The 24016-nt window shown below is 38.0% G+C and overlaps 2 protein-coding genes and 1 pseudogene across 2 annotated transcripts; all 3 read left to right on the top strand.

Moving 5' to 3' along the window:
* Positions 1 to 1398: 1398 nt before the first annotated feature.
* Positions 1399 to 2844, top strand: LOC137709536 (phenolic glucoside malonyltransferase 2-like). The gene has a single exon (XM_068448620.1). The coding sequence runs from the start codon at positions 1399 to 1401 to the stop codon at positions 2758 to 2760; it is 1362 nt and encodes a 453-aa protein (XP_068304721.1). The 3' UTR covers positions 2761 to 2844.
* A 7680-nt stretch (positions 2845 to 10524) lies between these two features.
* LOC137709237 (phenolic glucoside malonyltransferase 2-like) lies at positions 10525 to 11525 on the top strand (annotated as a pseudogene).
* An 8166-nt stretch (positions 11526 to 19691) lies between these two features.
* Positions 19692 to 21083, top strand: LOC137749386 (phenolic glucoside malonyltransferase 1-like). Its single transcript, XM_068489478.1, has one exon. The coding sequence runs from the start codon at positions 19692 to 19694 to the stop codon at positions 21081 to 21083; it is 1392 nt and encodes a 463-aa protein (XP_068345579.1).
* Positions 21084 to 24016: the final 2933 nt, after the last annotated feature.

The raw sequence follows: 24016 nt of genomic DNA on the forward strand, positions 1-24016 counted from the left end.
TCACTAAAATTAGGTGAGACTTGTGGCTCAATGATCTGCTATTTCTTCCATATTAATTTTAATTTTGCAATGTTTTTTTTTTTATCAAGAAAAAAATTTATTAAAGACAAACCTCTAGTACAACCCTTATCAATACAATCGAAAGTAAAGGCATTGACCGCAACAAAAGGCAAGCAATGATCCCAAATATGAGGATTCACAATCGACAAACCAGAGTGAGCTAAGACATCCGCAACAAAGTTTACCTCCCGGTAAATTTGCCTTCATACAACCCGGTTGGAGCAAGCCAGACTATGGGCATCCTCAAAGATAGTTTTAATCCTCCAGAGAACCTCCCAGTTACATTGCACCGCCTCAATAACAATGCAATCTCAAACTAATTATTTTTTTTCAACTAAACGCAAAAGAAAATGAAACATGAACTTGTTTCTTTTTAAAAATCTAATTTTAAAATGGTTATTCACGGGATGAAGAGATCAATATTGTCACATCCCAGTCTCAGTCTGGGTAACACGATATTGTCCGTTTTTGCTCTCATTCGAACTCGCTTAACTTCGAAGTTCCGATGAAATTCGAAGCCAATGAGCTCCCAAAATGTCTTGTGCTATATAGAGGTGGGCATTTACATATAAGGCATAAAAGATCCTCTCTCTCCTGGACGATGTGAGATCTAACAAATATCCATCTTCTTCTTTTTTTTCTTTTTTTTTTTTTTTTTTTTCATTATTCAAATATTTTTAATTCATAGGGCAATGTTTATTTAGACTTGTAGACCAATTATGTGCCAAATCCGTACATTATATAATTTTTGACAAAATTATAACCGAATGATAACATGAATTTACAACTTATTTTTCAAAAACTACAATCATCGATTTTCAATTTCAAAATGACTTTTTGATCGGTGGGTCTATTTTAGAGACACTATGCTATAAAAAAAAATAAAAAATAAAAAATAAAAAAAGCAAAGATGAAATATGGACGTGTTATTTCAGTTGTGCCGCATACATCATTGTCCAATTTTATCCATGTTTTTAAAAAATATATATATATATATTTTATATCATGACTCATGACGTTAGGTGCGACTTGCGGTAGAGGGGGGATTTTCCAGTGAAACTGTCACATGAGCTATTGCACCACGTGTTTCTATATAAATGATGGGTTATATGTATTAAAAGGTTAGTAACTTAAAAATTAAAAATTTCCACCATTTTCATAAAAACATATAGTGTACCATCCGTATTTCCGTCACAACTAAAAATTTCTCGTGGCATAGAATGTTGCAACTGTTTATTGATTATAAAACATTTTTTTATTAATAAAAATAAAAACAGATTTCTTTTATTATATATTAAACGATCCATCAAGCTCTACACCATCCATCCCCCAACAGCAATGGCAGACGCAAACAAATCAATGAAATTAGTTGAAATTTGCAAAGTTGCTCCACAATATGTAGATCAAGAGTTCTCTCTTCCACTAACTTTCTTCGACATACTTTGGTTAAAGTTTCCATCCGTCCAACGCCTTTACTTCTACGAAATAGTGTCTTCCTCAAAAAACTCGTTCTTCTTCGATTCTATACTTCCAAAGCTCAAAACCTCGCTATCTCTTACCCTCCACCACTTTCCACCTTTAGCAGGAAACATCACTTGGCCCCAAGACTCCCCTAAACCAATCCTCAGTTACCTCCGAGGGGATGCCGTTTCGGTCACTGTAGCTGAGTCCGATGCTGATTTCCACCACCTAGTTTCAAGCAACAGCTTTAACATCGAAGCCAAAGAATACCATCCTCTCGTGCCCCAGTTGGAAGTTTGTCACGAAAAAGCCGCAGCACTTGCATTGCAAATCACTCTCTTCCCAAACAATGGCTTTTCTATTGGAACATCCGTGCACCATGCTGCCCTAGACGGCAAGATTTCAACCATGTTTGTGAAATCATGGGCTTACATATGTAAACACGAGTCCGATTTGGTACCAGACGAGCTCAAACCATTTTACGACCGAAGCGTTATCCCTGACCCGACCAGGATCGACTTAATTTATTCGAACCACTTTCTAAATATGGATTTGGAGCGACCCAACAATCGTAGCTTGATGCCTCTCCAATTTAAAGCTCCACAACCGGACTCAGTTCGAGGGTGCTTCCAATTCACACCAACCAAAATTGAAGCAATAAGGCATTTGGTGAAAGAGAAGAAACAACAACAACAATCGATTCATTTGTCCAGGTTCTGTCTCACATATGCGTATGCATGGGTTTGCATAGTCAAGGCAGAGGAAATAAAATCCGAAAAAATACAATTGGCTATTGCTGTGGATTGTAGGTCCCGTTTGGACCCAAAAATATCTGAAAATTATTTTGGTAATTGCATAGGCGGACGTGTAGTAGTTGTAGAAAGAGAGGGCATATTTGGAAAAGACGGGCTGGTTGTGGCTGTAACTGCAATTAGTGAAGCCCTAGAAGGTTTAGATAATCGGCTGCTGGATGGGGCGGAGGCTTGGATAGAATATATTCAACCACAGGCCGATAAGCTTATTTCGGTTGCTGGTTCACACCGGTTTAGGGTTTATGATACTGATTTTGGATGGGGAAGGCCAAGGAAGTGCGACTTCATTTCGAATGATAGGACTGGGGCTATCTCTTTCTCAGATAGTAAAGATGGCGATGGAAGTATTGAGATTGGGGTTGTTTTGAATAAACAATGTATGGAGATTTTTGCTTCTCTATTTGCTAACGGGCTTGAAGACCTTTGAAGCCATGTTTTTGAAACCATCCTGTCGGAGATCGGTTAATACCCTCAACCTAGAAAAGACGAAAGCCGCAAATTGTCATTTTAATAAACGTGTTCATTCCTATTATGACACATCATTTAGTTTATAAATTTTGTCTCTCTAACATTACTCTTTCAAGAGCCTATAACAATTTGCAAATGTAATGCAATTAATGTTTAATTTATATATATATATATATAGTTATTTATGTAAATTGTTTGTTTCCATCTCCAATATATTAAATATTTTTACAAATTGCATTGTACTAAAGTGGCAGAAAGTAATTATGCTTATACATTTTCATGCGGATCGGATCTTCATTGATTCATTTCTCCATAACAACAAATTATTTAATTCACTAATGATGTCACTCTACACGCACCCCTCCAAACACACCTTTCACATGTGCGGTTATTTAACCTTAAGACATAAACAATGCATGTTGAATGACGTAAAAATACGTGAGTTAATATTAAAATTAACTCGTGAGTGAACTTACACAATACTTTTTGGAAAACTGAAATTCTACATTACAATTCTTCTTTATATATTAAATTTCTTTATATTTTGTGTAGCGTAAATAAGAAGATATTTGCACTTGATAAAAAGTGAGTATTTTTTCTCACCTCCCTTAATTATAGAATATGCTCATCACCCATCTTATAGCTTAACATGTGTCCCGCTAACTAACTAAAGTTTTTTTTTTTAATTACTTACTTTATTTTAATTTTGAAACATATTTAAAATTTAAAACTAAACATAAAATATTAAGAAAATTAAATATTGGGCCCCACTAACAACCCGCCTTCTCACCCTTTCTTCCCCACTCATCCGCTTCCCCCATTCTTTCCTCCTTCCTCCTCCTTTCCCTCTGAAATAAAGCAAAAAATAAAATAAAAACAAATCCACCGAGCTTCAAATTCGCCATAAGCCAATCCCGACGGCTAGACCAGCGGCGAGTGGACTATGACGGCTGTTCTATCACTTCCATCGCCGAAACGACTTCCAGTGTTCGCCTGCACAAATCTAACTCGGTTCTCATGAAGAAAACCATGGCTGTGGAAACAGCAAGAACAATAATAAACTAATTAAATCTGATAAATTTTTAATTGCAGCAGTAACAGTGCCAAAACCAGCAACGACCATTTGTTCTTCTGTATCCCATCCATGGATTCGCTGGCTTCCCCATCAATCTCTTACGATTTCATGAATGAACTTCATATACTGTGAGTTTCGAATTCGAGGATTTGCAGGCTCCGATCTGCAACGGCAAGAACAATAATAGCGAAGTATCGAAGTTTAAATCTGATAAAATTTTAATTACAGCAGTAGTTGAAAAAAAAAAAAAATGATATCCACATATCTATTTTAACTTTTTTTTTTTATTTTTTATTTTCAACCATCGGATTGGATGAATAAAGAACACATGACAAGTTATAAGATGTGTGGTGAGCATACCCTATACTTAAAGATATAAGCAAAAATACTCCCTCATAAAAATTGGTTGACAAAATCTCAAATTTGCCTTATTTTATCGGGAGCATTTTTATTCACCACCATAACTTATGGTGTATGCTCATCATACACTTAATTATTTGTCACATGTTTTATAATTTAACCTTGGTTAATTTTTTTCAAAATTAAAAAAGTAACATTTAATATAAAAGTCAACTAGAGTTAAATAAAATAACACGTGACAAATGATTAGGAGTATAAGAAACATACACTGTCACATCCCAAACCGTCTTCGCTGTAGCACAATATTGTCTGCTTTGGGCTTATCATTCCTTCACAGTTTTGTTTCTAGGAACTCACGAGCAACTTCCCAGTGGATCACCCATCCTGGGATTGCTTTCGCCCAAATTCGCTTAACTTCGGAGTTCTAATAGAACCCGAAGCCAGTGAGTTCCCAAAAAGCCTCGTGCTATAGGGAGGGGAGCATGTTCATATAAGGCACATCACCCCCTCTCCGTTGGTTGATGTGGGATGTTACAATCCATCCCCCTTAGGGGTCCGATGTCCTCATCGGCATACTCACACCACACGGCAGAGTGGCTCTGATACCATTCAGTCACATCTAAGACCGACTCCGCCATAGCACGATATTGTCCACTTTAGGTCCATTCCCTCACGGTTTTGTTTCTGGGAATTCACGAGCAACTTCCCAGTGGGTCACCCATCCTGAGATTACTCTCGCCTGAACTTGGTTAACTTTGTAGTTCTAATAGAACCCGAAGCCAATAAGTTCCCAAAATGCCTCGTGCTATAGAGAGGGGAGCATGTACATATAAGGCACATCACCCCATCTCCGTTGGTCGATGTGGGATGTTATAATATGTCACATCTGAGTCTTAACTCCGCCGTATCACGATATTGTCCGTTTTGGGCCCTGACCACGCCCTCACAGTTTTGTTTCTGGACACTCACACGAGAACTTCCCAGTGGGTCACCCATCCTAGGATTGCTCTAACCCAAACACGCTTAACTTCGGAGTTCCTATGGAATCCGAAGCCAGTGAGTTCCCAAAAGGCACACTATTATCCGCTTTGGGCCCCACCCACGCCCTCACGGTTTTATTTCTAGGAACTCACACGAGAACTTCCCAGTAGGTCACCTATTTGAGGATTGCTTTAACCCAAACTCGCTTAACTTAGGAGTTCCTATGCAATTCGAAACTAGTGAGTTCCCAAAATGCCTCGTGCTATATGGAGGTGGGCATGTACATATATAAGGCACATCACCCCATCTCCGTTGGTCGATGTGGGATGTTACATACACCATAATTATGATGATGAACAAAAATGCTCCACATATTTTATAATGATACTTAAATTTGATGGCAGTGGAATTTAGAAGTTCACGCATGTGACGCACATTATCATGTTTGAATTTAATAACGGTGCTCGTAACTTGCAAGACTTATGGTCCCAAAAAATAAAAAATGATTCACCAAATCATAGGACATTATCTGAATCATTTATAAAATGTTAACTTGTTTTACATTCTCCATTACCAATATGCAAGATCTAAAAGTGGTTGAGATTTACAATAATGTGGTATTCCTCTTTATTTGTAACTGAAATGTCTTAAGTTTGATTTTCGTTAAAGGAAAATTTGAACCGCATTATTGTTAGCTCATTATGAGGCTAAGGCTACCTCATCTCATTTCGTGTAAATAAAATCGTTTGTTAAAAAAAAAAAAAAGAGATTTCTAATAAAGTATTAAATTTTCTTCATTATTTTATGTTTAGTTTTAAAATTTAAATATGTTTTAAATTTATAATAAAGCAATTAAATAAAAAGTTAACTTTGATTAGTCAGCGGAACACATGGTAAGTTATAAGATGTGTGGTGAGCATAACCTATACTTAAATATATAAGCAAAAATACTCTCTCATAAAAATTGGTTGACAAAATCTCAAATTTGCCTTCTTTTAGCAGGAGCATTTTTGTTCACCACCATAAATTACAGTGTATGCTCACCATACACTTAATTATTTCTCACGTGTCTTATCATTTAACCTTGGTTAATTTTTTTCAAAATAAAAAAAGTAACATTTAATATAAAAGTTAACCAGATTTAAATAAACTAACACGTGACAAATGATTAGGAGTATAATAAACATACACTGTCACATCCCAAACCAGCCTCGTAAGAGCAGGGTATTGTTCACTTTGGGCTTACCATTCCCTCACAATTTTGTTTCTAGGAACTCACGAACAACTTCTCAGTGGGTCACCCATCCTAGGATTGCTCTCGCCCGAATTCGCTTAACTTTGAAGTTCCGATGGAAACCGAAGCTTGTGAGTTCCGAAAAGGCCTCGTGCTATAGGGATGAGAGCATGTACACATAAGGCACTTCACCCCTCTCCGTTAGTCGATGTGGTGATGTTACAATTCACCCCGTTAGGGGCCCGATGTCCTCATCGGCACACTCGCACCACACGGCGAGTGGCTCTGATACCATTCAGTCACATCCCAGACCGGCTCCGCCGTAGCATGATATTGTCCGTTTTGGGCCCATTCCCTTATGGTTTTGTTTCTAGGAACTCACGAGCAACTTCCCAGTGGGTCCCCCATCATGGGATGACTCTCGCCCGAATTTGCTTGACTTCGGAGTTTTAATGGAACCCGAAGCCAGTGAGTTCCCAAAAGGCCTCGTGCTATAGGGAAGGGAGCATGTACATATAAGGCACATCACCCCCTCTTCGTTGGTTGATGTGGGATGTTACAATATGTCACATCCCAATCTTGACTCCGCTGTAGCACGATATTGTCTGTTTCGGGCCCCAGCCACGCCCCCACAGTTTTGTTTATGGGAACTCAATGAGAACTTCCCAGTGGGTCACCTATCCTAGGATTGTTCTTAGCTCAAACTCGTTTAACTTCAGAGTTCCTATGGAATCTGAAGGCAGTGAGTTCCCAAAAACCACGATATTGTCCGCTTTGGACCCCGGCTACGCCCTCATGGTTTTGTTTCTGGGAACTCATACGAGAACTTCCCAGTAGATCACCCATCCTAGGATTGCTCTAGCCTAAACTCACTTAACATCGGAGTTCCTATAGAATTCGAAGCCAGTGAGTTCCCAAAAGGCTTTATGTTATATGGAGGTGGGCATGTACATATAAGGCACATCACCCCCTCTCCGTTGGTCGATGTGGGATGCTACATACACCATAATTATGATGATGAGCAAAAATGCTCCACATATTTTATAGAGTGATACTTAAATTTGATGTCAGTGGAATTTAGAAGTTCACACATGTGACGCACTGTAACATCCCACATCGCCCATGGGAGTGGATCATGTAAGCTTTATATGTATATTCCCATCTCTACTTAGCACGAGGCCTTTTGTGAGCTCACTGGCTTCGAGTTCCATTGGAACTCTGAAGTTAAGCGAGTTCACGCGAGAGCAATCCCATGATGGGTGACCCACTGGGAAGTTCTCATGTGAGTTCCCAGAAACAAAATCGTGAAGGCATGGTCGAGCCCTAAAGAGGACAATATCGTGCTACGGTAGAGTCAGACTCGGATTGTGGTGAGGGCCCGGACCAGGATGTGACACGCACATTATCATGTTTGAATTTAATAACGATACTCGTAACTTGCAAGACTTATAATCCCAAAAAATAAAAATTGATTCACCACACCATAGGACATTATCTACATCAATTATAAAATGTTAACTTGTTTTACATTCTCCATTACCAATATGCAAGATCTAAAAGTGGTTGAGATTTACAATAATGTGGTATTCCTTTTTATTTGTAAGTGAGATGTCTTAAGTTTGATTTTCGTTAAAAGAAAATTTGAACCACATTATTGTTAGCTCATTATGAGGCTAAGGCTACCTCATCTCATTTCGTGTAAATAATATCGTTTGTTGAAAAAAAAAATTGAGATTTATAATAAAATATTAAATTTTCTTAATTATTTTATGTTTAGTTTTAAAATTTAAATATGTTTTAAATTTATAATAAAGTAATTAAATAAAAAGTTAACTTTGATTAGTCAGCAGAACACATAGCAAGTTATAAGATGTGTGGTAAGCATACCCTATACTTAAATATATAAGCAAAAATACTCCCTAATAAAAATTGGTTGACAAAATCTCAAATTGCCTTATTTTATCGGGAGCATTTTTGTTCACCACTATAAATTATGGTGTATGCTCACCATACACTTAATTATTTGTCACGTGTCTTATCATTTAACCTTGGTTAATTTTTTTCAAAATTAAAAAAGTAACATTTAATATAAAAGTTAACTAGAGTTAAATAAAATAACACGTAACTAATGATTAGGAGTATAAGAAACATACACTGTCACATCCCAAACCAGCTCCGCCGTAGCACGATATTGTCCGCTTTGGGCTTACCATTCCCTCACGGTTTTGTTTTTGGGAACTCATGAGCAACTTCCCAGTGGGTCACCTATCCTGCGATTACTCTCGCCTGAATTCGCTTAAATTTAGAGTTCCAATGGAACCTGAAGCCAGTGAGTTCCAAAAGGCCCGGTGCTATAGGGAATAGAGCATGTACATATAAAGCACATCACCCCTTCTCCGTTGGTTGATGTGGTGATGTTACAATCCACCCTTCTTAGGGGCCCGACATCCTCATCGGCACACTCGCACCACACGGCAAAGTGGCTCTGATACCATTCAGTCACAACCAAAACTGGCTTCGCCGTAGCACGATATTGTCTGCTTTGAGCCCATTCCCTCACGGTTTTGTTTCTGGGAACTCATGAGCAACTTCCCAGTGGGTCACCCATCTTGGGATTGTTCTCGCCCAAACTTGCTTAAGTTCGAAGTTCTAATGGAACCCGAAGTCAGTGAGTTCCCAAAAGACCTTGTGCTATAGAGAGAGGAGTATGTACATACAAGACACATCACCCCCTCTTTGTTGGTCAATGTGAGATGTTATAATATGTCACATCCCAATCTTAACTCCGCTATAGCACGATATTGTTTGTTTTGGGCCTCGGCCACACCTTCAAAGTTTTGTTTCTGGGAACTCACACGAGAACTTCCCAGTGGGTTACCCATCCTAGGATTGCTCTAGCCCAAACTCGCTTAACTTCGAAGTTCCTATGGAATCCGAAGCCGGTGAGTTCCCAAAAGGCATGATATTGTGCGCTTTGGGCCCCGACTATGCCTTCACGATTTTGTTTTTGGGAACTCACATGAGAACTTCCCAGTGGGTCACCCATCCTGGGATTGCCCTAGCCCAAACTCGCTTAACTTAGGAGTGCCTATGGAATTTGAAGCCAATGAGTTCCCAGAAGGCCTCGTGCTATATGTAGGTGGGCACGTACATATAAGGCGCATCACCCCATCTCCGTTGGTCAATGTGGGATGTTACATACACCATAATTATAATGATGAGCAAAAATGCTCCACATATTTTATAGATTGATACTTAAATTTGATGTCAGTGGAATTTAGATGTTCGTGCATGTGACGCACATTATCATGTTTGAATTTAATAACGGTGCTCGTAACTTGCAAGATAGTCCCAAAAAATAAAAAATGATTCACCAAATCATAGGACGTTATCTACATGAATTATAAAATGTTAACTTGTTTTACATTCTCCATTACCTATATGCAAGATCTAAAAGTGGTTGAGATTTACAATAACGTGCTATTCCTTTTTATTTGTAAGTGAGATGTCTTAAGTTTGATTGTCGTTAAAAGAAATTTTTCCTAATTATTTTATGTTTAGTTTTAAAATTTAAATATGTTTTAAATTTATAATAAAGTAATTAAATAAAAAGTTAACTTTGATTAGTCAGCGGAACGCATGGCAAGTTATAAAATGTGTGGTTGAGGTTTACAATAATATAGTATTCCTCTTTATTTATAAGTGAGATGTTTTAAATTTGATTTTCGTTAAAAGAAAATTTGAACTACATTATTTTTAGCTCATTATGAGGCTAAGGCTACCTCATCTCATTTCGTGTAAATAATATCGTTTGTTAAAAATAAAAATTTTGAGATTTGCAAAATAGCTTTGCAAGGACATCAACCATGCTCATGTATGAGTCTCACTTTATCAGAGTTTTGTTAAATATGTTATCTTTCTGGCATACTCTATGGGGATCCCGCTGCATCTAGCTTAGTCCCAAAAAGAATAAAAAATCATCCAACAAACCACATGGCCGTCATTAAAAAAGGGAGGCCATTATTTACCGCAATTATAAACTATCAACTTGTTTTGCATCCTCCATTTGCAATATGGCTGTTCTAAACTCGGTGAAAGTGGTTGAGGTTTGCAAAGTAGCACCGCAACCAAGCACGCCGGACTCATCAGCCATTCCTGAGTCCCTTCCTCTAACCTTGTTCGACTTGCTCTGGCTAAGATTTGCACCCGTCCAACGTCTTTTCTTCTATGAAATCAATAACCCTAACTCCTCCTCCGACACCAACTTCACCCATTCAATACTCATTCCGAAACCCAAAACCTCACTCTCTCTCAGCCTCCAACAATTTCTGCCTCTAGCCGGAAACGTCATATGGCCCAAAGAGTCCCCTAAACCTATTCTCTGTCACGTCCGAGGTGACGGGGTTTTGCTCACCATAGCTGAGTCCGATAGTGATTTCCACCATATAGTTTCAAGCAACAGCTTCAACATTGAAGCCAAAGAATACCATCCTCTCATACCCCAGATGCCCGTGTCTCATGACAAAGCCGCGGCCATTGCATTGCAGATCACCATATTTCCTAACCGCGGCTTCTGTATTGGAACATCCATGCACCATGCAAATCCTAGACGGCAAGACGTCAACCATGTTTGTGAAAACATGGGCTCACATTTGCAAACACGAAGATTCCAATTTGTTGCCGGAACGGCTCAAACCATTTTTCGACGGAAGCATCATCAAAGACCCCACCGGCCTAGAAGAGATCTACGCGAACCAATTTCGAAACATGGACCGGCCCGACAACAGAAGCTTGATGTCTTCCAAGTTTGAAGTTTTAGCACCGGGTTCAATTCGTGGCACGTTTGTGTTCACACGGGCAAATATATATAGAAGCACTGAGTTGGTGAAAGAGAAGAAACAACAACACGGTCATCAATCGGTTCAATATTTGTCCACGTTCTGTCTAACATGCGTACATATGGATTTGCTTAATCAAGGCAGAAGAAATGCAAGCCAAAAATGCAGTGATGCGATTTACTGTGGACGCTAGGTCTCGGTTAGACCCTCCTATACCTACAAACTATATTAACTAATCACGTGTTAAATAGCATTACGAGTGAAAAGAGATTTAAACTGACAGATCACAAAAGTATCATACGCATACGTCATGCATATGATATATAACCAATAAGTTGTGATCGATCAAATTTACAATAGAAACAATTAGAAGAAAAAAGGTGTAGGATTTGAATTAAAATAAAATTAGAAAGTCATCCCTAGATCTCGTATGAAACGGGGGAAATGGTCAAATATTTGATGCATGCCATGCAATATGCATCTGACCTTTAGTCCTTTAGGGCCTGTTTGTTTGACTTCACTAAATTTCATTGGACTAGATTGGACAAACTCTTAGTGTAGTCCAATGTTTGTTATCATGTGAGATTAATATTAATGAGATTACCTGAGTCAGCCATGGATGTGACTTTCTCTGAGTCAGAATATTTTTATGCTCCCGTATCACCACCCTTCGATCACAAGGGGGAGAGTTCTAGTTGTGATCTTGATGGTGTTTTTGAATGGTTGGATGTACAAGAGGTAGCGGTTTCAAGGGGAGTGCATGGTGTCGTGCCAAGTGATGCAGTTGATGCTCGGTCTCCTCCTGAAACTGTTACCTCTTGTACATCCAACCATTCAAAAACACCATCAAGTTCACAATTAGAACTGTCCCCCTTGTGATCGAAGGGTGGTGATACGGGAACATAAAAATATTCTGACTCAGAGAAAGTCACATCCATGGTTATATACATGTGCCATATAACCATAGAAATTTACGGCTCAAAACTCTATTGTATTGCATAGAGGAAAATATATATAAGATACAATCCTTGTTCTACAAGGTAACAATAAAGGACTCACAAACCCTTCCTAATAAAGGATTCTTAATATTTACGATATATTTACATGCCCTTTTTACAAAACCCCTCACGGCAACACTCCCCCTCAAGTTGGAGCATAGATATCACACATGCCCAACTTGACAAGTGAGTCACCAAACAACCTACTACACACGGCATGAGTGAAGATATCTGCGAGTTGCTCTTCCGAGTCACAAACAGCATTGACACAATTTTCTTCTCAAGCTTTTCCTTAATAAAGTGACGGTCAACCTCCACATGCTTTATTCTGTCATGTTGTACCGCGTTCTATGCAATCTCCCGTGCAGACTTATTATCACAATACAAGCTTATTGCCTCCTTTGCTTTAAAACCTAGACCGCCAAGTAACTTACGTAACCAAAGAACTTCACATATCCCATGTGCCATAGCTCTGAATTCGGCCTCAGCTGAAGACCTTGACACCACATTTTGCTTCTTACTTCTCCAAGTAACTAGATTTCCAACAACAAACGTAAAGTATCCAGAAGTAGAGTGCCTATTAGTCACATCACCTGCCCAATCAGCGTCAGTAAATCCCTCAACCCTTCGATGACCTGAATTTTTATACAAAATTCCTTTTCCTGGAGCCGTCTTCAAATAAGCCAAAATTCGCATAACAGCTACCGTATGATCCACACTCAGCAAATGCATAAATTGACTCACCACACTTACTGCATAGGCTATATTCGGATGAGTATGAGCTAAATAAATTAATCTTCCTACCAATCTTTGATATCTGCCTTTATCCACTGGTTCTTGATCCAGATAAATTCCCAAGTAATGTTTCTCCACAATAGAAGTATCCAGGGGTTTACACCGAAGCATACCTGTTTCCTTCAATAAATCTAAAGCATATTTTCGTTGAGACAAGAAAATACCTTTGGACGAACGAGCAACTTCAACACCAAGGAAATACTTTAAGTCACCCAAACTTTTCATCTCAAACTCGGCAGAAAGGTTCTTCTCCAGCTTGATAATTTCATCTGAATCATCACCTGTTATTATCATATCATTTACATAAATAATCAAGGCTGTTACTTTACCATTTCTCCGCTTCACAAATAAAGTATGATCAGAATGACTCTGATAATACCCATTCTTTCTCATAGCCTGAGTGAACGTCCCAAACCATGCACGTGGTGATTGCTTAAGCCCATAAAGAGACTTCTGCAATCGGCACACTCCCATTTTTCCTCCATTGCTATACCTTGGAGGGAAATCCATATACACTTCTTCTTCTAGATGTCCGTGAAGAAACGCATTTTTTACAACAAACTGTTTCAGTAGCCAATTCAAATTTGCAGCTAATGAGATAAGGACTCATACCGTATTCATCTTAGCCACGGGAGAGAAAGTTTCCTGATAATCAACTCTGTATGTTTGAGTATACCCTTTCGCCACCAACCTTGCTTTATACCTGTCGAGTGATCCGTCAACCTTGTATTTAACTGTAAAAACCCATCGGCACCAAACTGGCTTTTTTCCTTTTGGTAGCTCAACTACTTCCCATGTATTATTTTTCTGCAATGCCCTCATCTCTTCATCCATTGCTTCGATCCATTCTCGACTCTTCAAAGCGTTTTCTACTCGAGTTGGTACTTGAATTGAATCCACATTATTCACCCAAGCTTGGCGTTCAGATGAAAGGTTTTTACAGGACACATAATTGGCTATGGGATACTTCACTTTTCCCTCTGGTGAAAACTTGTTAGGAGGTACACCACGATTTTGCCTTGGTGGCAATTTATATGTACTTATAACATCATTAGTTACATAAGTATCACTAGTGCTTACCTCAGAGATATCCAGAGAAGATGTATTGGACAACGGCACTGTTGAGCTAGAGAGAGGAGATGAAGCTTCTGCAATAATTGGCTGACCATCAGTGCACTCCTTTTCAGCAACACCAACACATGGACTGGTAGCCTCTTCTTCGGTGAGAAGCTGCTGACCACTCACAACAGGCTCTTCGGCAGGAGGAGACCGAGCATTAACTGCATCACTCGACACGGCACCATGCACTCCCCCTGAAACTGTTACCTCTTGTACATCCAACCATTCAAAAACACCATCAAGATCATAACTAGAACTCTCCCCCTTGTGATCGAAGGGTGGTGATACGGGAGCATAAAAATATTCTGACTCAGAGCAAGTCACATCCATGGTTATATACATGTGGCGTGGTAACACTTGTAACCTTTCTGGTAGGATGCAAAACCCACCAAGACACACCGAAGAACACAAAGATCCAATTTACTATGATGAATCTTGTGAATATGAACATAAGCAACGCATCCAAACACTTAAGGAGTGAGAGTATTGGTAGAAACAACCGGAACATATTCCGTCAACACTTGGAGTGGAGTACGAAATTCTACAACCCGGAAGGGCATGCGATTTATAACATACACGGCATAGGTGATGGCATCTGGCCAAAAACTCTTAGGCACGGACCCACCAATAAGCAATGCACGAGCAGTTTCCAAAATATAACGGTTTTTTCTCTCAACTACCCCATTATGTTGTGGGGTATATAAACACGTTGTCTCATGAAGAATTCCTTGATCACGGAAAAAAGTAGATAGCTCAGAGTTAACATATTCTCCCTCATTATCAGTATGAAGAACCTTAATAACGGAGGAATATTGTGTAGCCACCATCTGAGAGAAAGACCGAATAATCATGCTAACATCACTTTTATGTTTCAACAGATAAACTCATGTCATACGAGTGCAATCATCAACAAATGTAACAAACCATTTAATTCCCGAAGTAGTACTAATAGGGGAAGGCCCCCACACATCAGAGTGTACTAACGCAAATGGAGAAGATGTTCTATTCATACTTCGAGGGAATGAAACACGATGACTTTTGGCTAAAATACATACTTCATATTTCAATTCTGAGTCTTCAATACCACTGAACAAATCAGGTAATATATATTTCAAATAACCAAACGATGCATGCCCCAAACTACGATGCAATAACAATACCTTTTGTAGATTACTATTACGTGACGCATGAACCAAATTAGCTCTTCCAGGAACCACATCATGCACATAATATAACCCCTTTCTCTTAGTGCCACGCCCAATGATCTCATTTGTCTGAATATCCGGAAGCAAGCAAAATGAAGGATACATTAATATAACACAATCCAATTGTTCAGTGACTTGAAGTACCGATAATAAGTGATGGGACAATGACATAACCAATAAACAATTTTGTAAGGGAAAAGAGGGTGTAAGAGATACTGTTCCCGCTCCAACAACAGCAATAGAACCATTAACAGTTGCCACACACTTTCTATGAGGACGTAGATTAAAACAAGGTTTTATCATACGTCATATGATCTATTGCACCAGAATCTAAAAATCCAACCTGCATTCGCCATTGTAATAACTCACGAGACAGTAATACACGACAATCACAACACCACACCAATTATGGAACCATACGCTGAAGTCAATCAATTACTCTAACAATTGTTGCAATTACATTGCAAAACACTACACCTCTTTTGTTTTCCCCCGTAAATATATATGAAACCAACAGCAAAAGCACTACACAGCAGTTGTTGTTTTTCTGCAAAAAACGCAGCAAAAGGAAAAACAAACTACAATATCCCAACAATCACGGCATAGACACCTTTGTCTTTCTGCAGAATCGCAGCAAGGAACAAGGGTGCATATCCTCCAATACGAGCAGCAGCAGTACAGTGCTGCGATACAGAACACGACAGCTACACACAAGGGTTTGGCTTGCTGCAGAGATGTAGCGACAAACCAGAAACCTTGCTGTTTTCCTCTTTGCGATACACCGGTATGGTTTTTTTCTAGGGTACGGTAGGCTTTGATGCCAAATACAAATTTACGGCTCAAAACTTTATTGTATTACATAGAGGAAAAAAAATATATATATATAAAAGATACAATCCTTGTTCTACAAGGTAACAATAAATGACTCACAAACCCTTCCTAATAAAGGATTCCTAATATTTACAATATATTTACATGCCCTTTTTACAAAACCCCTCATGGCAACAGATTGGACAAACTCTTAGTGTAGTCCAGTGTTTGTTATCATGTGAGAGTGTCATTAATGAGATTACCTGGGACTTGCCTAAACTAATTAAAGGAGTTGGTAGAGGTTCTTAGCAAGAGTCCCCAAAAAACCATGGCACTAGTTATGATATGCTTCTTCCTATTCGTGTTGCTTTACTCGTGCCCTTTCTCTGCGCACTTATAAGATTTTTACCACACACGCAGAAGGGTTAAAAATTCCTATAATACTTGCAAGAGTAACAAGGATATTGTAGTATAGATGACTCAGTATAAGGTCGTTCTCCACAAAGATTATTAAATAATTCGTATTAAATCAAATCTCAATTAATTATTAAAAAGTAAAGTTTTAGAAAGATTGATTTACGACCTAATTTAATAAAACGAATTTAATTAAAAATAGTAGAAAAATCTACAATATTACGAGAAACATAAAGAAATAGTTTTTAGAAATCTAATTGAGAAAGCACTAGGATTTTGCCATCACTTTAATAATCTTATGTAGTTCTTTCAATTACTTATGACCTATACATGCATATTTTGAAGGTTAGGTTTTCCTATATGCCTACTTGGACCCCCAACAATTCAAAACATGCATGCATAATATCATAAGTAAATTGAAAATAAACTACATATTCTTGTTAAGGCTCGTGGCCTCACCCTAGCAAAAGAGATTAGTTACACACATTCATAATTAAAATCAAAAGGAATTCTTTTGAAATGGACAAAGATAGAAAAACACCTTGAATGTAAAAGTCTGAAAATTTCTAAACTTTGGCCAAATTTCTCTTTCAAATATCGCATAAAGAAGAAGAAACTAGGGCCGGCCAGAGTGGCTTATTTATGCTACATCGAAAATCCAATCCCTCCTATAAAATGACTTAGAATAAAACTAGGAAACCAAATAAATTAGGAAACTTATCCTAAATTGACTAGTAAAATTCGCCCTAAATCTGCCCAGCCCGTTTTGGACCCATATCTGCTGCAAATCCGGCCCATGATAGCTCACTTTGAAGCTTGGAATAATCTGAACACTTCTCCAAAAGGCCACAAAATCATCAGAGGTAATCTTAGGCTCCAAAAATCGCAATTAAGCCAAAAAAAGTCACTTTCCAGCAACACGCACTACTCAATCACAAAACCCAGGTTCTCTGGAATTGCAAAACCCATATTCAAATTGCGAAACCCATATTCGAATTGCAAAACCAAATTCGTCCAGAGCCCTGCAAAACCAAATTCGTCCGAAGCCCTGCAAAACCCAGACTTGATAGGGAAATTTTGTGGCCTCAAATTCAAAATGAAATGACTAAAACCAAGGTACCATCAAAGCTCTACAAAACTAAGTTTCTCCTACGTTTTTACCGTGGTTTCGGGACAGCTTTTGAGAGAGTTGGAGTGTTCTAGAAAAAGGAAAAGCAAAAAGAAAAAGAAAAGGAAAAAAAAAAGAAAAGAAAAAGAGAATTAATTTTTATTATTTTTATTATTCTGTTTGTTAGTTCGACATTGTATCGAACGCTTAGTCCAACATAATCTAGTTTAAATCAATCTAACTTAGTTTCTGAACCTAATCCATTTCGAAATAGTCTAGTGTAACAAACACATCCTTATAAAACTATTTCTTATCATCCCACATATTCAAGCCTTCTAGGTGCTCAATTTTGCTGACTTTCCTTTCCAAAAATTGAAAAGGCAAAAAAGTAGTTATATGTTGTCAATATCTTTGAATTTATCAATCGTCATTTTTTGGGCAAATTTTTAATTAATAATTTAGATATTGACAAACATGTCTAATAGAATCCATTAGCTTTTTTAGTCAATAAAATTTGAGTAATGTTATTCATACCATATTTTTGTACCACATTTTCATACCACCTTAGGTAGCATTTGATGTGGACAGTCACATCATTTGAATTAATCATATTTTTAAATTTAATTCATTATTTAAAAAACTAATAATTAAGAAAAATTAGTTAATTAAATGATGATTGTGTTATACGAGGAGTCTTTCTCCTTTATTTCCTTGGGTTTTGCAAATTTTTCAAATGATGTGGCTGTCCACATCAGATGTCACCTAAGGTGGTATAGAAATATGGTATAAAAACATGGTATGAATAACATTACTTTTAAATTTATAATAAAGTAATTAAATAAAAAGTTAACTTTAATTAGTTAGTGGGACACGTGGCAAGTTATAAGATGTGTGGTGAGCATATCCTATAATTAAGGATATGAGCAAAAATACTCCCTCATAAAAATGGGTTGACAAAATCTCAAATTTATCTTATTTTATAGGGAGCATTTTTGCTCACCATCATAAACTATGGTGTATACTCATCATACATTAATTATTTATCACGTGTCTTTTCACTTAACATTGGTTTTTTTTTTTTTCAAAATTGAAAAAAGTAACATTTAATATGAAAGTTAACTAGAATTAAATAAAATGACACATGACAAATAATTAGGAGTATAATGAATATACACCATAGTTATGGTGGTGAGCAAAAATGCTCCACATATTTTATAGAGTGATACTTAAATTTGATGTAAGTGGAATTTAGAAGTTCATGCATGTGACGCACATTATCATGTTTGAATTTAATAACGGTTTGCTCGTAACTTGCAAGACTTATAGTCCCAAAATATAAAAAATGATTCACCAAACCATAGGACATTATATTCATCAATTATAAAATGTTAACTTGTTTTACATTCTCCATTACCAATATGCAAGATCTAAAAGTGGTTGAGATTTACAATAATGTGGTATTCTTATTTATTTGTAAGTGAGAGATTTTAAATTTGATTTTCGTTAAAAGCGAGTTTGAACCACATTATTGCTAGTTTATTGTGAGACTAAGACCACCTCCTATCATTTTGTGTAAATAATATCATTTGTTAAAAAAAAAAAATTTGAAGGTTTACAAAATAGCTTTGCAAGGGACATCAACCATGCCGATGTATGAGTATCACTTTAACAGAGTTTTATTATAGGGAATTGTTATTAACACTCCAAAAATCTTATTCTACACTCCTCACAAATGTATTTTTTTTTCTAATTATAGAAAATTTGGAGTACCAAATAAGATTTTTGAAGTACTAATAACAATTTCTTTATTAAATATGTTATCTTTCTGGCATACACATAATTTAACGGTATAAAAAATGATCCAACAAACCACATGGCAGTCATTAAAAAAGGGAGGCCATTGTTTACCTCAATTAGAAACTATTAACTTGTTTTGCATCCTCCATCTGCAATATGGCAGATCTAAACTCGGTGAAAGTGGTTGAGGTTTGCAAAGTAGCACCGCAACCAAGCACGCCGGACTCATCAGCCATCCCTGAGTCCCTTCCTCTAACCTTGTTCGACTTGCTCTGGCTAAGATTTGCACCCGTCCAACGTCTTTTCTTCTATGAAATCAATAACCCTAACTCCTCCGACACCAACTTCACCCATTCAACACTCATTCCGAAACTCAAAACCTCACTCTCTCTCACCCTCCAACAATTTCTGCCTCTAGCCGGAAACGTCATATGGCCCAAAGAGTCCCCTAAACCTATTCTCCGTTACGTCCAAGGCGACGGGGTTTTGCTCACCATAGCTGAGTCCGATAATGATTTCCACCATATAGTTTCAAGCAACAGCTTCAACATTGAAGCCAAAGAATACCATCCTCTCATACCCCAGATGCCCGTGTCTCACGAAAAAGCCGCGGCCATTGCATTGCAGATCACCATATTTCCTAACCGTGGCTTTTGTATTGGAACATCCATGCACCATGCAATCCTAGACGGCAAGACGTCAACCATGTTTGTGAAAACATGGGCTCACATTTGCAAACACGAAGATTCCAATTTGTTGCCGGAACAGCTCAAACCTTTTTTCGACAGAAGCGTCATCAAAGACCCCGCCAGCCTAGAAGAGATCTACGCGAACCAATTTCGAAACATGGACCGGCCTGACAACAGAAGTTTGATGTTTTCCAAGTTTAAAGTTTTAGCACCGGATTCAATTCGTGACACGTTTGTGTTCACACGGGCAAATATAGAAGCACTGAGGCAGTTGGTGAAAGAGAAGAAACAACAACACGGTCATCAATCTGTTCAATATTTGTCCACGTTCTGTCTAACATGTGCGTACATATGGATTTGCTTAATCAAGGCAGAAGAAATGCAAGCCAAAAGTGCAGTGATGGGATTTACTGTGGACGCTAGGTCTCGGTTAGACCCTCCTATACCTACAAACTATGTTGGGAATTGCTTAGTGCTTCGGTTGGCAGTTGCAGAAACAAAAGCGCTCTTAGGAGGAGAGGGGTTGGTTGTGGCGGTCGATGCAATCAGTGAGGCTGTAAAAAGTTTGGACGATGGGGCTTTGAATGGGGCTGAGGATTGGATTCCATTATTGTACTCTGTGGGTACTGATGAGAGTGTATTTTCGACTGCCGGTTCACCTCGCTTTGAGATATATGATACGGATTTCGGATGGGGAAGACCGAAGAAGGTCGAGATTGTTTCCATAGAAGGGACGGGAGCTATGTCCATCTCTGAATCTAAGGATGGTGCTGGAGGTCTGGATATTGGGTTGGTAATGAAAAAACATCACATGGAAATTTTTACTTCTCTCTTCGCTAAGGGCCTTGAAAACCTTTGAAGCCTAATTTGTTGCGTCCTCTCCAATTTTATGGTTTATTTTTAATTATTTTTCTTTTGTTTTACAATAGAAAGAATTAGAAGAAAAAAGGTGTAGGATTTGAATTAAAATAAAATTAGAAAAATCAAACGGTGGAAATGGTCAAATATTTGATGCATGCCATGTTGTATGCATCTGACCTTTAGTCCTTTAGGGCCCGTTTGCTTGGCTTCACTAAAGTTCATTCGACTAGATTAGACAAATTCTTAGTATAGTCCAATGTTTGTTATCATGTGAAACTGACATTAATGAGATTACCTGGGACTCGCCTAAACTAATTAAAGGAGTTGGTAGGGGTTCTTAGCAAGAGTCCCCAAAAACCATGGCACTAGTTATGATCTGCTTCCTCTGCTCGTGTCTTCTCTCTCCGCACTGATAAGATTTTTACCACACACGTAAAAGGGTTAAAAATTCCTATAATACTTGCAAGAGTAACAAGAATATTGTAGTATAAATGACTCTAACAAGGTCGTTCTCCATAAGAATTATTAAAAAGTAAAATTTTGGAAAGATTGATTTATGACCTAATTTAATAAAACGAATTTAATTAAAAGAGTAGAAAAATCTAAAATATTACGAGAAACATAAAGAAATAGTTTTTAGAAATCTAATTGAGAAAGCACTAGGGTTCTGCCGTCTCCTTAACAATTCTACGTAGTTCTCCCAATTACTTACGACCTATACATGCATATTTTGAAGGTTAGGTTTTCCTATATGCCTACTTGGGCTCTTCTCTGCTCACTCTTGTCTACAATTTTTGGGTTTGAAGGACCAATAGAGCAGTAAGAAGACTAGCTTTCTGTCTTGCCATTCTTTACTTGATCACACACTCGACGAAAGAGCTTTACAAGTGGCATTGCCCTTCTTCACTCACGCGATATTGCTAGATTGGGCTTTTGCCTATTGTCCAAGATTCCCCACTGCTGCCCTCCATAGGAGAGTGCGAGCTTCGTCCAGAGCTTGACCAGGGGATGGTCAGTCAGTCAAGCGGTTCGGGTTCTCAGTCAATTCCCGTTCGCCTGCACACCCCCCCCCCCCCCCCCCCGGCGCGGTAGTCCATTTACGGGTAGGGTAGGTAAAAGAACTTGGGATCGTTGATCTCTTCCTTAAAGATTGGGATGAGTCAATGTCGGTCCAACAATTCAAAACATGCATGCATAATATCATAAGTAAATTGAAAAGAAACTACATATTCTTACTAAGGCTCGTGGCCTCACCCTAGCAAAAGAGATTAGTTACATACATTCATAACTAAAATCAAAAGGAATTCTTTTGAAATAGAAAACACTTTGAATGTAAAAGTTTGAAAATCTCTAAACTTTGACCAAATTCCTCTCTCAAATATAGCACAGGGAAGAAGAAACTAGGGCCGGCCACAATGGCTTATTTACACTACATAGAAAATCCAATCCTTCCTATAAAATGACTTAGAATAAAACTAGGAAACCAAATAAATTAAAATAAACCAGGAAACTTAATCCTAAATTGACTTGTAAAATTCGTATATAATCTACCCAACCCGTTTTGGACCCATATATGCTCCAAATCCAGCCCATGATAGCTCATTTTTGAAGCTTGGAATAATCTGAACACTTCTCCAGAAGGCCACGAAACCATCAAATGTCATCTTGGGCTCCAAAAATCGTAATTAAGCCAAAAGACGTCACTTTCCAACAACGCGCACTACTCTAATCACAAAACCTAGGTTCGCTGGAATTTCAAAACCCATATTCAAATTGCAAACCCCAGATTCGAATTACAAAACCAAATTTGTCCGAAGCCGTGCAAGACCCAAACTTGATAGGGAAATTTTGTGGCCTCAAATTCAAAATGAAATAACCAAAACCAAGATACCACAGCTCTACAAAACTAAATTTCTCCTATGCTTTTACTGTGGTTTCGGGACAACTTTCGAGAGAGTTAGAGTGCTTTAGAAAAAGGAAAATCAAAAAGAAAAAGAGAATTAATTTTTATTCTCTTTATTATTCTACTTGTTAGTCCGACATTACACCAAACGCTTCATTAAATTAGTCCAGCATAGTTTACTCTAAATCAATCTAACTTAGTCCTTGGACCTGACACACCTCGATCCCGATATTCCTCTAATACCAGGATAGGCACGTGCTGGCCGACACCCAAGGGTGACGAAGCCATTAAACATGCCTATGAATAAAATCTGTAATTAAAACGAAAATGCTAATGCAGGAACGTGTTCAGAGTATACAACTAATCAAGAATAAAGTGAAAGAATTATTATGAAAAGGTATGAACCGAGGAATAGGTCTTACCCTGAGAAGACTCGAAGATCCCTACACGGAATTGCCCTGACACTGGGACTGTGTGCCTCGACTCTAACTCCTGAGGGGGCGGAAAACCGAAAAGATGAGTGGACCAAAGTTTATAATAATAATATTAATAAGAAAACCATTTTCTTTATGAGCATACTAACCCTTTTTGAAAACATATATAATATTATATAATAAGTTTTTTTGAAAACCCTAGCATGCCATGAAATCATTCGTAAAACAAGTATGAGTAAAATCATGCTCAATAATGGTGCAATCATCGCCCTAAGGCAAATCCATAAATCTCATCAATACTGTACTCTCTAGAGGTATCATAGTCACCCGAAGGCAGTACATGTCCATCACCCAAAGGTGAAGTTGTATGACACTGGGTTACGCTAGTGAAGAAACATGATAGGCCCCATCACCCGAAAGTAAAGTTGTACGACTCCAGGTTACACCGAAGAAGAAATATATACATAAATATCCTCAACTATATCCTATGGCTATAAACGTCTACATACCCGTGTTGTGTGGATGTGTTGTATGATAACCCACTAGATAAGCACCAAAAACATATCTCCAAGAAACATATCCAAATATGGAGCT

The sequence above is a fragment of the Pyrus communis genome, chromosome 11 (assembly GCF_963583255.1).
Source record: "Pyrus communis chromosome 11, drPyrComm1.1, whole genome shotgun sequence".
NCBI lineage: Eukaryota > Viridiplantae > Streptophyta > Magnoliopsida > Rosales > Rosaceae > Pyrus > Pyrus communis.